The sequence below is a fragment of the Aedes aegypti genome, chromosome 2 (assembly GCF_002204515.2).
Source record: "Aedes aegypti strain LVP_AGWG chromosome 2, AaegL5.0 Primary Assembly, whole genome shotgun sequence".
NCBI classification, from domain to species: Eukaryota; Metazoa; Arthropoda; class Insecta; order Diptera; family Culicidae; genus Aedes; species Aedes aegypti.
Window position 1 is genome coordinate 300,161,751 of NC_035108.1, and position 13,823 is coordinate 300,175,573.

Here is a 13,823-nt window from a genome sequence, read left to right on the forward strand (position 1 = left end):
CAAATAACGAGCGGTGTAAATTCTACAGAGTAGAAATGCAATTGCTGTCCCATGAACTAACATTGGAAATGTTGCGATTAAAATGTTGTCGAATCATGCCAACAAACATAACTGAGCAGAAGAAAATGCAAGTAACAATAATAAAATTTTCTTTGTTTACATGTTACTTATGTTATTGTTCATTGAAACGCCTTAACAAATATTAAAGGTAATAGAAATCGTGAATATAACTGTTAGTTTTTGAATTTATTGTTCATAACAATAAACTTTACTTTTTTTGAAAAGTAAAGATATGTTTTTCAAAAACTTTTTCTGAATTTTTTTCTTCAATTTTACATAAAAATAAATTTCAGCATACTGCTTATATTTGGTGAGAATCGAGCTAAAAAAATATACACGACCTCATTTGTTTAAATTTAAAGTCTCTAGGATTTGAAAAATCCCAACTATGCGAAATCCATTACCCACGGTACCTTAAGTAAGAAAAAATGTGCTTTTACGATACGAACTTTTTATGATGAACGATTTTAAAAGGTTAATTATGAAGAAGAATTCTTCTATGCACTACTATGCACCAGCTTCTAAACAATCACTTATTTCAAAGCTGAAGTTCTAAGCTTAAAACAATAAATAAAAGGAAATGGAAATAATGGGACTTGATATGCTCTAACTTCAAGTTGGTAGAACAATTTAAGGACCAGATATGAGATACATTTTGGTTTGGTGTTGACAGATATCTTTGTTGCAAAATGATAGCATATAAATCACAAGTTGTGATTCACAACTGTTGTAAAAAGTACAACAGCGCGACAGCCTGAAGGATAATGGTCGTAGGATACGTTTGATGAATGAATTGAAATTCGAACAGTTACCTACCGTATGATTGAGGCCAACATTTTATGGAGATTTCGGATAAATATGTACAACGCAACTACTCACGTTAAGTATTGAGCAAGCCATTTATTTGCGGCATACTGTTTGTTCATTACCTCAACTGGCTAATGTCTAAAGGTTAGCTTTTCTTGTTTTAAAACACGCTATATTTTGTTGTTCTTTTTTTTTTGTTCATCCTCGTAAGTAGTTAATTTCATGATTACGCATAAAACCTGTTATAACATCAGATTTATTCGTTTGTATTTTGTGATTAATTCAAACTCTTGTTCTTCTCTTACAGATATGCCTAAGGAGGTTACGAAAATACTAAAGATGCAAAATCAAAACAAACTATATTTTACCGCACAATTTTAGAAATATGAACATCAAATCAATACATTGAGATTAAGTAGAATACTTTCGCCGGAAAAAGTGTCGGTTTTTTTCGGCATAGTTGTGTTACCTTAAGCCTATCAAACTGAACATACAGTAATAAGTACAATCGGCAGTAGCTTTCAGCCAAACCAAAAATGGGTGTAAGCTAATTTAAAATACTGATTAACAACTAAAATCATAATATTTTTTAATAGCTAGTGATTTGCATAAGAACTGATGATGAATAAATGATGATTTAAAAAATATATATACTTTTACACAATCTCTCTTACATCTACATCACAACCAATCGATTTTGGGCCTGTTATTCGTTTAATAAGATTTACTCATGTGCGGAGTAAAATTAGGTAAGACGATATTACGGGGGGAATGGAAAACAAGTGGTAAAATACTGAAACTGTTATAACTGGGAACTGAAAAAGTAGGGTCAGGGAAGTATTATTCCTGTTTGATTAGCTTCTACTGTACGACTATTTCTTGTCAATGGTGAGGCTTATATTGTTCATGTGTGATTCTCCACGGATTGTGGGATTGAAGGCAAGTATTGTCTCCTTGTAGGCCTGCTGCTGCTTCTTCTATTGCAAAGGAGAGCAGAAGACAATCGACCGACGATTAAAGCTATGTATTGATTGCTATAAACTTAGTTATTGTTGCAAACGCCCGATGGAAGTCGATTGAAACCCTGTTTTACTAAAACTCTGCATTAGTACACTACATGTCAATGTCTTTTCAGTCTCCTACGCAGCTAATAAGTCTATCTAATTGGCGAACGTGTGTTCACGGACAAACAGACACGACACTCTGTTAGTAATATAAATGACTGTTTGACGGTGGTTCCGCTTCTGCGAAATTCGAGTCTTTTTGCTATGCAAAGGGCATCTAAAACCTTAAGCTGGTTTCTACTACCGCCTGCTGTTAACCCTGCTTAGTATACCTAGATAGTTGTGATTCAGACTCCTGTAGAGTCTACTATTGCGTATGGACGTAGACGAGTTTGGTGAGTTGAACGAGTGGGAAGACAGGTTGGACGTTCTCCCAGGACCTGCACCTTGGTGCGTTGGCGATACCGACGACGAAGCTGATCCTGTTGTTGCCGACGTGGACATGAGTCTTCTCCTGTCCTGCTGGGTCATGGGTTCTCCTCCGGCGGATGGGTTGACACCGGAGACGGAAGTCGATGCGGAGTGAATGTTACGCATGCTGTAGTTGTAGTACATTCGATCCAACATCGCTTCCGTACTCTGGCGTCATCTGTTCTCGGCGCTCAACCGCCGGATGGTGGATGATACGCGCCAAACGCGGACCTTACCGTCACTGTGTCGGAGGAAGGCACCGAAGGGAAAGGCAAAGGCATCGATTGCAACAGAACACACATAAATCAAGGTGCGGGAGAAGAAGTGATATACGCGATGGCAGAAAAGAAAATTGAGAAAAAGCAAAACATTAATAAATTGTTTCAGGACAAAATGGCGGTAGTCAAACGGTGAAATTTAGAATGATATCTAGCTCTCAATATAGCACGTAACGAGTTGACAAAGAAGCAAATTGTAGAAAGATGTATTACTTTAATGAATTCAGCATAAATTATTGCAATCGAAATTAAAATAGAAAAAATTGTCAAATGAGTTTGAAATTGTTCGATGAAATGAAAGCTCATGATATTATCGAAGCAATATAGAAGAAGCACTACGAATATCGTAATTAAGGAACGAACATGGTATTCTGACGAATCAGAAAAGGCTTATTCGTACTGCGCTGAATATGAGAGGTTATTCGTGAATTATTTCGTTCGTATTAAAATAAATTAGTTTTGCACAAAGGCAAGAAAGGGAAATAACCAATTCCAACAGATTTGAAGTAGGCTTTTAAAATATAGAGGAAACGTGTGTAAATGACATACATTAATGGTTTAACAGATTTGTGGTGATTGAAACTGTACATAGAAATTGTGATGATCAACGTGTAATCCAGAATGTTGCACGATTTTGACAACGTGAAGTAGATGACAACAAACTACCACTCATTCGTAACAATAAAATGGGATCCCTACCAAGATGCGCCTGTTCGAATCAACAGCAGCACGGAATGCTGCTGGAACCACGAAAGCCCCTACTACCGGTGGCTTGATTTAGCGGGCAGAAAAAGAACAAAACCAATTCTAGTGCCCAAACTACGAACATCAGCCATATGGTGAGCCTAGCCCACATCCTTGCAGGGAAACGAGAATAAAAAAATTTGATATAAAATGAGTAACATAAAAAAAATAAGCACGGGTAATAATTAGAAACTGAAGTAAACGAAACTACCTGAGATAGAAAACACGAAGCTACTGCCAACAAATACGTAAAAACTGTACATCGAAGCATCTATTTTTCCTTATTTTTTCCAAACCTTACATTCCTCTGATGCTACTTTTCTTTATCTCCTACAGGCCACTCTTTCCTGTTACACGCTTTGCGCCGTTTAAGTCACTATCTATTCTAGTTCCTGTCCTACTCCGTATTGCATTACTATAACTGCATTTCATAGGCAGACAAAGTATTAAATCTTCAGTCCCTGTTTGATTCTAGTGTAGAATCCATTTTTTTGTTCAGTCATATTCAATTCAGTTTGGTAAGGTCTCTGTAGAAGTGCAATAATTTGAATGGATTGAATGCTTTAAAAAATTGAAATTAAGAGCACTTTATTTTGTCATACCATAATAACCCAAATAATGAATATTTTCGAAACTAAAAAATAACGGTTACTAGTAGACCCATATCTTTTGGCATAAATGATATTTATCATAATAGACTTTTGGCTCAATTTCGAATTTGTGGTATAATTTTAAAGTGTGTGCAAATTTCGAAGTTTTTGCTCCCCTATGCTGTTTTTGCCGTATTCGTCATAATAATCTATGGAAAAGTGAATAAACTCTTCTCATGTGAAATCTTCCCAGCTACAACTTTATCGAAGACCACATTTTGATAGGATGTCTGGAAAATTTATTTTTCTTGATTTCAAAGTCTAAACTATGCTGAGATGATCATTCAACTAATTTCAGAGCAACACTGCTTTTTTGCTGCAGAACATAGTAGCCTGGACTACTTCGATCTATTCTTCTCAAGGAGCTCAATTGTTGCCTGCCGAACAGTTAGTTAAGCATGCAACATTCAAACCCACTTTTTAATGATAAATAACAATTTATCCTGACTTCCAAACAAAATGTCGTCTTCGGCAAAGTTGTAGCTGACAAGATTTCACATAAAATATTATGAGGAAGAGTTAGAGGGCTGAACTGACCACAAAAGGTTAGCATTTTCTATAGTAATCTCCATGCATGACTTCAAATGGCGTGTGCACAGTCAAATTTCTTCCGAATCATTTCAAACTTTGATAGGATGCTATTTACCATAAAAAAATCGTTTAACCAGAGGGGAGCCAAAATATCGAAATAAGCCATTTCACGAAACGTTTCGGAACAGCTGATCGCCGCAACGGCGTCGATTGACAGGAGACCTGGGATTAGATCCAGCGTGATTTTTAACAATACCTCATTTTACCAAACGGGGACATGGAGAAACTGACAAAAAAAAGATTCAAAAATATTCGTTACTGCAATATTACACCTAGTTAGTGTAGCTACCTTTTTGTTAGGGATGGTACACAAATTATGTCACGCTAAATTTCCACTTTTTCGACCCCCTCCCCCCCACTTTGTCACACTTTTTGTATGAGTTCTCTGAAAATGTTGTAAGGCTTGTCACGCTTGGCTCGACCCTCCCCTTGGAGCGTGACGTAATTTTTGCATGGCCCCTTACCCATATTACACATAAAAAGACACTGTGTGATCAGAAATAATATTTTTTCTCCATTTAAGTTTTCGCCTGTAAGCGCAAAGTCATCAATTATCGTCATCGCGAAAACTGATGACGATGATTGAAAAGGTACACTTTTCTCCCAGGTCTCCTGCAATGTGATGGATTTTACCAAGGTGTCGCAGATCATTGATGTGTGCCACTAGTTCTCTCTTTCATTCTCCCGCTGTTTTTATGCAGCGCAAATAGTGACGTCACTATTTTACATCACTTTATTGCAGGGATGCCAGGTGATTTTTCCAATGTCTTCAAATTTCATGGAAAAATGTCTTCCAATGTCTTCCACTTAAAACTTTTCAATTATCATGGTAACCTTATAAAGACCCAAGTAAAAATGGAGCAAATGTCAAAACTGAAAAAAACAGTTTTCTGCTTTAAAGAAATCCTCCACAGCTAATTCCTCTAGCATATTGCTAGACCATGCTTGTCAGGCATTAGCTGACCTGTGTATGGTTTTATTTTCAACCAGATTTCAATTTAATCAGAAGTTCCCTTGGTTATGAATAATTATTCTTGAGGATTCATCAGGAGTTCAACCAGAAACTCGTCTATGAATACCTTCACATATTGCTACAAGAATTTATTCACGGAATTCTTAAGTGATGTTACATGAAATGTATCTAAAAGAACATCGAAGAGTTCTTCCAAGGTAATATGAATGTATTCCTCAAAGCATTGCAAAAAGGACAAATTCAATGAACAATTCAATTAATAAAATTTCTAGCAGTATATTTCTTTACAAGTTCCATCAGAAATTTTCTATGATATTCGAAGCCAATCATCAAGAAACTTTTTGTTCTTCGGCCAAGAATTTCTTCAAATGTTTAATCAGGGATTTCTGCGACAATTGATTCCGGAATTTCACAAAGAATTTCTCCAGGAATTCCTCCAGAAATTTTTATACGGATTTTCTAAACACGCCCACCTTTTCCTCCAGCAATCTCCAGAAATTCTAGCAAAAATATAATAATTTTTAATGGTTTTCTTCAGACTCTTTAGCAAATTTCTCAATCTCATGTACTCCTCTATGAATTCTTATTCTTTGTAGAAAACACAAAAAATGTTAAGAAAATCTTGGAAAAAAGTTATTAAAAAAAATGATTTTTAGGGGCCATTCACATACAACGGCATATATCTCAAAAAGTATAAGAGATAGAATAATCGTGTCTCCGACAAAGTTAATTCAAATGACCAATTCTACAACTCTGCCGAAGACACCATATGTCTATCTAAATGTTATGAAAAAATAGTTTTTCTATCTCACTGCTAGGTGGATTGATCACAAAACTGTTTGCATCAAAAGATGCGTTTAATATACCAATAAAGTTCTCCGAACAAACTATGCCGCAAAAATCAACGGTTTAGGCGCTATTCAAAAAGCGCATGAAATCGACAAAACCCAACACAGTGCAATGGTGAGTTACCCATACAATTAAAATTAACACAAGTTAAAAAATAGAACACTGAATATTTAACAATACTATAAACTAAAATGAATCATGCAATGAAATTACATAGACAAATTATCTTGCACTTCTTGAGATCCATTACGTATATCTTTTACCTGTCATGTTTATAAGGAACAAAAAAACTTATTGTAAAGTTATTTACCGAAATTTATCATTATCGAGAACAAAAAACTAGTTGATCAAGTAATAAAGCTCTTAATCATTTCAATCAGATTTAATTCCTTCTAAGAGAATGCCAATTTCAATTTTCGTATATTGCTAAATTATTATTTTATCACGCTACGTAAATTACGAAGAAAGCTACTCTAGTATAATTTAAAACGTTGTTAGCAGAAGCTATTATTTACAGTATCGAACAAAAAATGAATCTTTTTTTTTCTGTCACAAATTATTAAAGTTATATTTGTTGTAACTTGAACGAATCGTTGTGATGTGTATGGAACAAAAAATGATTGATATTAATAAGTATGTCTAAACCATCAACTTAAAGTTTCCATTCCCTCATATGGTGCTAAAACGAGAATGTTCTATCTGGGGTCTATGAAAATGCTGTGGTTTAATTTAGTGTTTTTTTTTTCAACAGATTTCTTGAACCAATTTTAAGAAAATAATTTGTTATTTTTTGGAAATCATTTACCCCAACATTGATTACCATGAGCATTGATGACCGTACAATTCGTTGTTGCTACTCCGTGATTGACCAGAATAATCGAATTGCACAAGGAATCGACTGACCATGTACAATTTCTAGAATTCCAAATATTATTAGGTCAATAACTGGCCACGCCCTTATGGTCATCAGGGAAGTGAAGGAATGTTAGTGTGACATTCATTGTTACTAAAGACCGAGTATACCTCTGCATCTTCATGGTTGTCACGGGAAGAAGTTTCTGTTAGTGGGAAGGATTCAGAATGAAACTTGAGGTTTGTTCCTCGAATAGATACGGTCATTACAAGGATTTCCCGTGCGGCCCTAAAAAATACCTATTTATTTTTTCAAAAAATAACCTTTGATAGATTCAAAGACACATTGATTTCACTTTCACGTAACAAACCAAATAACTCTAAACTCAAAAATATTGAAAAAATGTGAGAGAACTATCAATCCGAAAATTGAAGAAAGGCTGATGACAAAATTTTGTTTGGAAAAACAAAATGCAACTATTAATTGTGCTGCCGTTGATTCACGAGAATTTTACATTTTTGGTCATAACTTAGCGTAACTTGAACTTTGATGCTGTTTTTTGTCCGATACTGTAAATCAATCTGTAGATGGTGTCAGATTTTGGCGGATTTAGTAGCGTTTGCATTAATTTTACGCAGGATTTAGTATTTGTTAGTAGTATGACCTATGGCTGATTGTTTGATTCTAATTAACGTTTCAGTTTGCTGCCACCCGAGTTAGTACCACCACCAGAACCAGCTCCCAACGATTCCAGTTCTGTATTAGCCAATCGCCAAATTCGAACTCCACCGGTACTACAAGTTCATGAAAATGTAGGAAAAAGAAGAGAAAAAGACAATAACGATAAAAGTAACCGTCCGCTGCCAGTGCAACCTGTAGTAGTACTGTGATAACGAGGGATGAAACTATAAGGCAACCGAAATAGAAAGGAAACCCGTTGCCAGCCAATTTTCTAGTGACCATGAACATCTCCGGAAAGCGAAAATGGAACTAACTGCTCCCCAAACCCAGAATAAAGAGAATTCAATACTTACTTCGAAGCCGTGAAGACTCGGTTGTCGCTGGTGACGATGTCGTTAATTGACTGGTCGGTCTTCATCTCCGCTAGACTATCACAATTTTTAACATTCCATAGGCGAATAACGCCACCACGACAGCTAGACAGCAGAATGTCGCCATAGATGGCCATTCCGGAGACCCAGCCTTTGTGGGCGTTGTTGAGCGACTGTTTGAGCTCTCCGGTGCGCAGGTCCCACCTTTTAATGCCGGAGTCTCTACTCCCGGAAAACAGCTCGGCGTCGACTCCGGTGGCATCTTTTGCCACCGCCAGTGCCTGTACTCCGTCGTAATGCGGGGGTTCCAGGTTAAGCAGCGGGGGAACGTTGCCACCGCTGGCATTGACCTCGAACACCTTGACGTAGTGGTCTTTGGAACCGGTTGCCACGAGGTCAGTATTGTTGGGACCCTCCCAAGCGGTAAGACACATAACAGCCGCCTGATGTCCACCGGAGAGTCTCCCGAGGCACGAAAATGTCCGCAGATCCCATATGCGAACTTTATCCGACGCGGCGGTATACAGCTTCCCGGACGCACCAAGCTTGAGCGCTGTGATTGAACACTCGCCGGGAATCAGGTCCGAGAGTGACGCATTTGCCGGAAGAACCGATCCTGAGGAACTGTTGACGAGATTGATGGTTTACGTCTCTGTAGATTCTAATGTTCGTTCAATATCTAGAGATTAACTCACCATAAGGTTATAATTGGCCGAATGTTGCTATCCCTGAGGTCCCAAACTTTCATGAACGCTCCCGATGCGGAGAACAGCAGATTGTTGGTTGGATCGCACTCTACTGCGGCGACTGGTCCCAAGTGGCCAGTGAGGCAGTGCGGCGTCGAGCCGCTACGTAGATCCCACACTTTGACGGTACGATCTGAAATTTTAAAAGTTACATCAAATTATTTGTACCGTCAACGTACCAGTAGCCGCTCTTGTTCCAGTAGCCCGCTCACGAGCTTAAAAAGTAAAGTAATTTGAGTAAATACTCAAAAAAATTTCCACAGTATGATTCAATTTGTCGATTTGAACCGTATAGCGACTAAAGTTTTCAAATTTACTTTGGGCAAATTTCTCTTTTTTCAGTGTGAGCGGGCTACTGGAGCATGAGCGGATACTGGTACGTTGACGGTACATCATATTATAATCAATGACATGGTTTCCCGGCGAATCTTATTAAGTTGATACGTGCAAAGCTGTGTGATTCGAATTTGATTGTTTGCAGACGGGGTGTCAACGCAACGTGGTTCAAAAAGATTAGGCTGGGTTGAGCTAGAACAAAACTGTGATGTGCGTTTAGAGGAATTTCTGATCGGATCCTTGAGGACATCCAGGAGCGCATTTTTGGAGCAAACCCTAGAAGAATCCTTAAAAACATTCCTGGTCCTTTGAAGGAACTTTTTCGAAAACTCATCTCTTCAAAATTGTACGTGTTTTATGATCATGGTCATGGAAAAAAAAAACTTGAACTCAGTGATAACATAATCTACTGTTACTTTGTTATCTACTCGACGAAGAATTATTTTTGTTATGTTGGCTGTAATTCAGCCAAGATGGTAAAAAAACACGTTATCAAATGATGATAACCAGGTAACAAGATTTCTTATAATTTTATTATGGTTTTCTGTCAACAGATTGATTTATGCGGAATTCCAGTTAAAAATTGGTCAACATTTTTTCCATAATTAGACTTTTTCCCAAACATCTATTCCCTATCAATATTCTATGGTGTATTGGGTTATTGAAAATTTATGTTTTATTTTTGAATTTTTCATTGTAAAAAATATTTTTACAGTGTGTATGTTTGTCATGTACAGTCATCTCTCCCTTACTCGATATTGAAGGGACCATCGAGTTAGGGAGATATCGAGTTACAGAACACAAAACCAATGCAACTGAGATCCAAGGGGCCATCGAGTTAGCCATGAAAACCAACTCTTACTATGGTTCTCTAACTCGATATCGAGATACGAAATATCGAGTAAGGGAGAGTTAACTGTATTTCAAACAGTTCCCAACAACATAGAACATTTTACGCTACAATCAACAGTTTCGCAAATAGTATTTTTCAAATAATTTTCATGCTAAGACGCGTAGGCCATTTATAAAAGCTATTCCTGAGTTTAAATGATCGATTTATCTATGGAAAACACGTGTTTGATCATACCGAAAATATGTGTAAAATTTACTGCATATTGAAGATGGTCGAGTTCTACGACTGACCGCCCGCAAATTCACCCTTTTGAGCTTATAGAGCTGTTAAACGGCCAATATAGGGCTTGTCAGCTCTAGGGTCAATAGGGGCAGTATGGTCCACCTAAGCAAAAGTTCTTGAAAAGCATAGAAAAACAATACAATTTAATCGATCCATATGCTTAATTTGTAGTTTGAAGCATCTCCTTTCATACCACAGTTGTATTTTGGTAAAAAGATTACTTAGAATTTTTTTGGGAACATTTTCGAAAAACACTATTTTGTGTGTGACTCTACACTATACGGGGCGAAATGGTCCCCCCTACGGGGCAATATGAGCCACCATACTAAATCTTATTATTTTAATTGGAAAACCATTTGCAAGGCTTAATTTAGAAGAAGACAATAATGTATGATAGAGTTTAGTACAAAAACTGGGTTGAAGTCTGATTTGAATCATGAAAAGGTATGTTTTGCTGACAGTTCAATAAATCATGGTTCTAAGAGCTTCAGTTTTCAAACATAGTCGTTCAAATAAGTTTAACCAGTTAAAAATTCTAGTTTTAATTGAAATCATGTGCGATAACAATATTGCAATTAAACTGCTAAAATGACATGCCATTTTTGGTTATCTATTTTTGTGATAAGATAGCTTTGACCGGCTATGACCATATTGCCCCGTTCCTAGATGTTTCATATAAATTATATTTAATTGAAAATTTATTTTAGAATCTATACAATTTTGTGCACATAATGCCTATGAATAATGGAAGAACGAACTGCTGTGAAAAAAAATTGAAGTCAATAAACAAAACTTTATGCAAAGCTTATTTTTACATCCAAAATCTTATAAGATTTTCGTAGTAGCATCAACATTTCAGATTTTTATCGATATATGAAGTTCCAAATCAGTTTTTTGCCTAGTTTTCACGGTGGTGACTAATTGAAGCATACTTTATAAGGTCCTAAAGTTTTTGAGATCAAAATCTGTGTTTTAAGCTCAAATAAAAGGTGGCCCATTTTACCCCGTATGACCATACTGCCCCGCCTTCCCCTATTATAGCGCAATATTAGCATGGAGTGCAAATTAAAGTACTAACTGGTTACTTAGGCGATTTGTCATGAAGTTCGTCAGATGTACTGAATACGCATCAGCATTTTTTTTATCTGTCAAACAATATACTTCAAACAAACAAATTTTTCTCCAACTTGTAATTTTTCAAAAGTTTTGGATGGAAATCTCAATAGGAGATGTTTTGTAAGTACGAATGATTCAATTACTATATAAATTTCATTGCAAGATACTGAAGGAATCAGCGGAATGGCGCAAGATTGTTTGGCTTTCTTACACTTTCCATTATATATTTTTTCACAACTGGTTGCGATAAGTGCTTTCTATTACAATTTTATTTTCTGTTCAATCACAAAAGCAGTGGAAAACAATCTCCAGGCCAAGTAATTAACTAAAAAGAAAATCGGTGGAGATAAATCGATCACTGCAGTTACACCCTTATGATATTGAACGCGAGATTTTTAAATAAGTACATAATTACATCCGATTCTGTTTTTGCACGGATTATTTTTTACACGGCCGCGCGAAAAAAATATCCGCACGTTTTTTCGCCAAAACTTTATTTTTGCGTGAAACGTCGAGGAATGGTGTTACTTTTTTTGCACTGTTTTTGAAATTTTGAATAGATTTTTTTTGCGCGGTACGCATCCCCCGTGCAAAAAAAAACAGAATCGGGTGTACTGGCCAATCAGCAAAATTAAAAGCAATTTGTTCTATGTTCGGTATAATAGCTGGTCATTTTCGTAGAAATCATGATTATAAAAAATGCTGGGTGGATTGCTGAATTTACAGGACAAGGAAATCAGTAAAAACGTGTTGAAATACGATAATAAAAATTGGTTGAGCATCAAAAAATTCCTAAGCTTTTCGAGAAATAAGATTTTTTTATGAATATCCGTGCTTTGCTTAATGAACTCATAAAGACTTTCAACAGAAATTTTTCCTTCGTTTTTCCAGTTCCAGTCCAACTGTTAGGAAAGAAATTTTTCAGGTCTTTGATTTCCACCAAAGATACCTAAGCCGATGGTTTTTCAAATTTTACTTTCGATTAGATTTTGCGATTATCAGGAAAAGGCTATAGCTATTCAATACTGAATAAATAATTGCAAATTAACAACTTTTTCTGCCATTTCCTATTTTGATAAAACTTAAAATCATATTAATTCTTACAAATTTCTGACGAATGTTTTCAATGATATTTTGTCGTAATTAGATTGCGAATTTAATAAAAAAAAATGATATAATTTATAAAAAAAAACTCAACTTCTTGCCATTTTAATCCTTACGAAACAAATTTTGAATTTAATAACGGATTTTTTCTGGCAGATCATCCCTGCTGGAACAGAGCCTGCTTGTCAGCGTAGTGTTCAGTATACGAGCATTACTGACCATACTCGCATAACAGTCCCATATTATATGGAATTGTTATGCGAGTATGGGCAGATTAGAAAGAAGCAAATTTTGAAAGTTTGGCTCCACCATGCTCAAACGATTTTAATTATGATAAATAGCATCCTCTTAAAGTTTGAAGTGATTGACTGTGCACACGCCATTTGAAGCTTATATAGAGATTACTATGCAGAATGTCAACCTTTTCTGTTCACCCTCTATCTTTTCGTCATAAAAACCTACGGAAAAGTGGACAAACTCTTCTCATGTGAAATCCTTTTAGCTACAACTTTACCGAAGACCTAATTTTGATCGGACGTCAGGCTAAATTGTTATTCATCATTATAAAGTGGGTTTGCTTTTACACGCTTCACCAACTGTTTGGCAGGCAACAGTAGTGCTTCTGGCGGAAAAAATAGATCAAAGTAAGCCAGGCTTCTATGCTTTTTTTTTTCCTAGTTCGTTTATTTGGGGCTCAAATGCGTGTAACGCTTTACGGAGCCGAAGTTCGTTTTTGTACTATTTACAATTTATTTACATTTTCATTACCAAAGTTAGTATGGGATGGAGCCAGGGTACTCGTGGCAACTCGAGGTTAATGGTCACAATTTTGAAAGGGAAGGACATGGTAAGGATTGGGTTTAGGGTTCTCTGCAGCTCATCCGGGAGGTAAAGTGTGGTAGCTCTATTATCGTGTCATGGCGTTGGTACCAATTTCTTGCCGGTATTCGTCTGCCGGATGGCCAGGATCCTCAATCCAACACAAAAGGGACAACACAGAGAAAAAAAAACTGGAGAAGAGAACACAAGAGAATTAAACTTTTATACAAGACAA

General features: G+C 36.4%; 1 protein-coding gene across 8 annotated transcripts in view; it reads right to left on the minus strand.

Moving 5' to 3' along the window:
* Positions 1-935: 935 nt before the first annotated feature.
* LOC5571651 (kinesin-like protein KIF21B) overlaps positions 936-13,823 on the minus strand; it is a 148,537-nt gene continuing 135,649 nt past the window's right edge. For 7 of the 8 annotated variants that reach the window (XM_021845513.1, XM_021845516.1, XM_021845511.1 and 4 more), the window contains 3 exons: positions 9,028-9,211; positions 8,315-8,956; positions 6,795-8,074 (listed from right to left, as the gene is read on the minus strand). In XM_021845513.1, the coding sequence (XP_021701205.1) occupies positions 7,969-8,074; positions 8,315-8,956; positions 9,028-9,211 (932 nt within the window). In that variant the 3' untranslated portion in view covers positions 6,795-7,968. Of the gene's footprint in view, positions 2,584-6,794; positions 8,075-8,314; positions 8,957-9,027; positions 9,212-13,823 lie in introns of those variants that run through there. The other variant, XM_021845514.1, reaches the window with a different exon arrangement.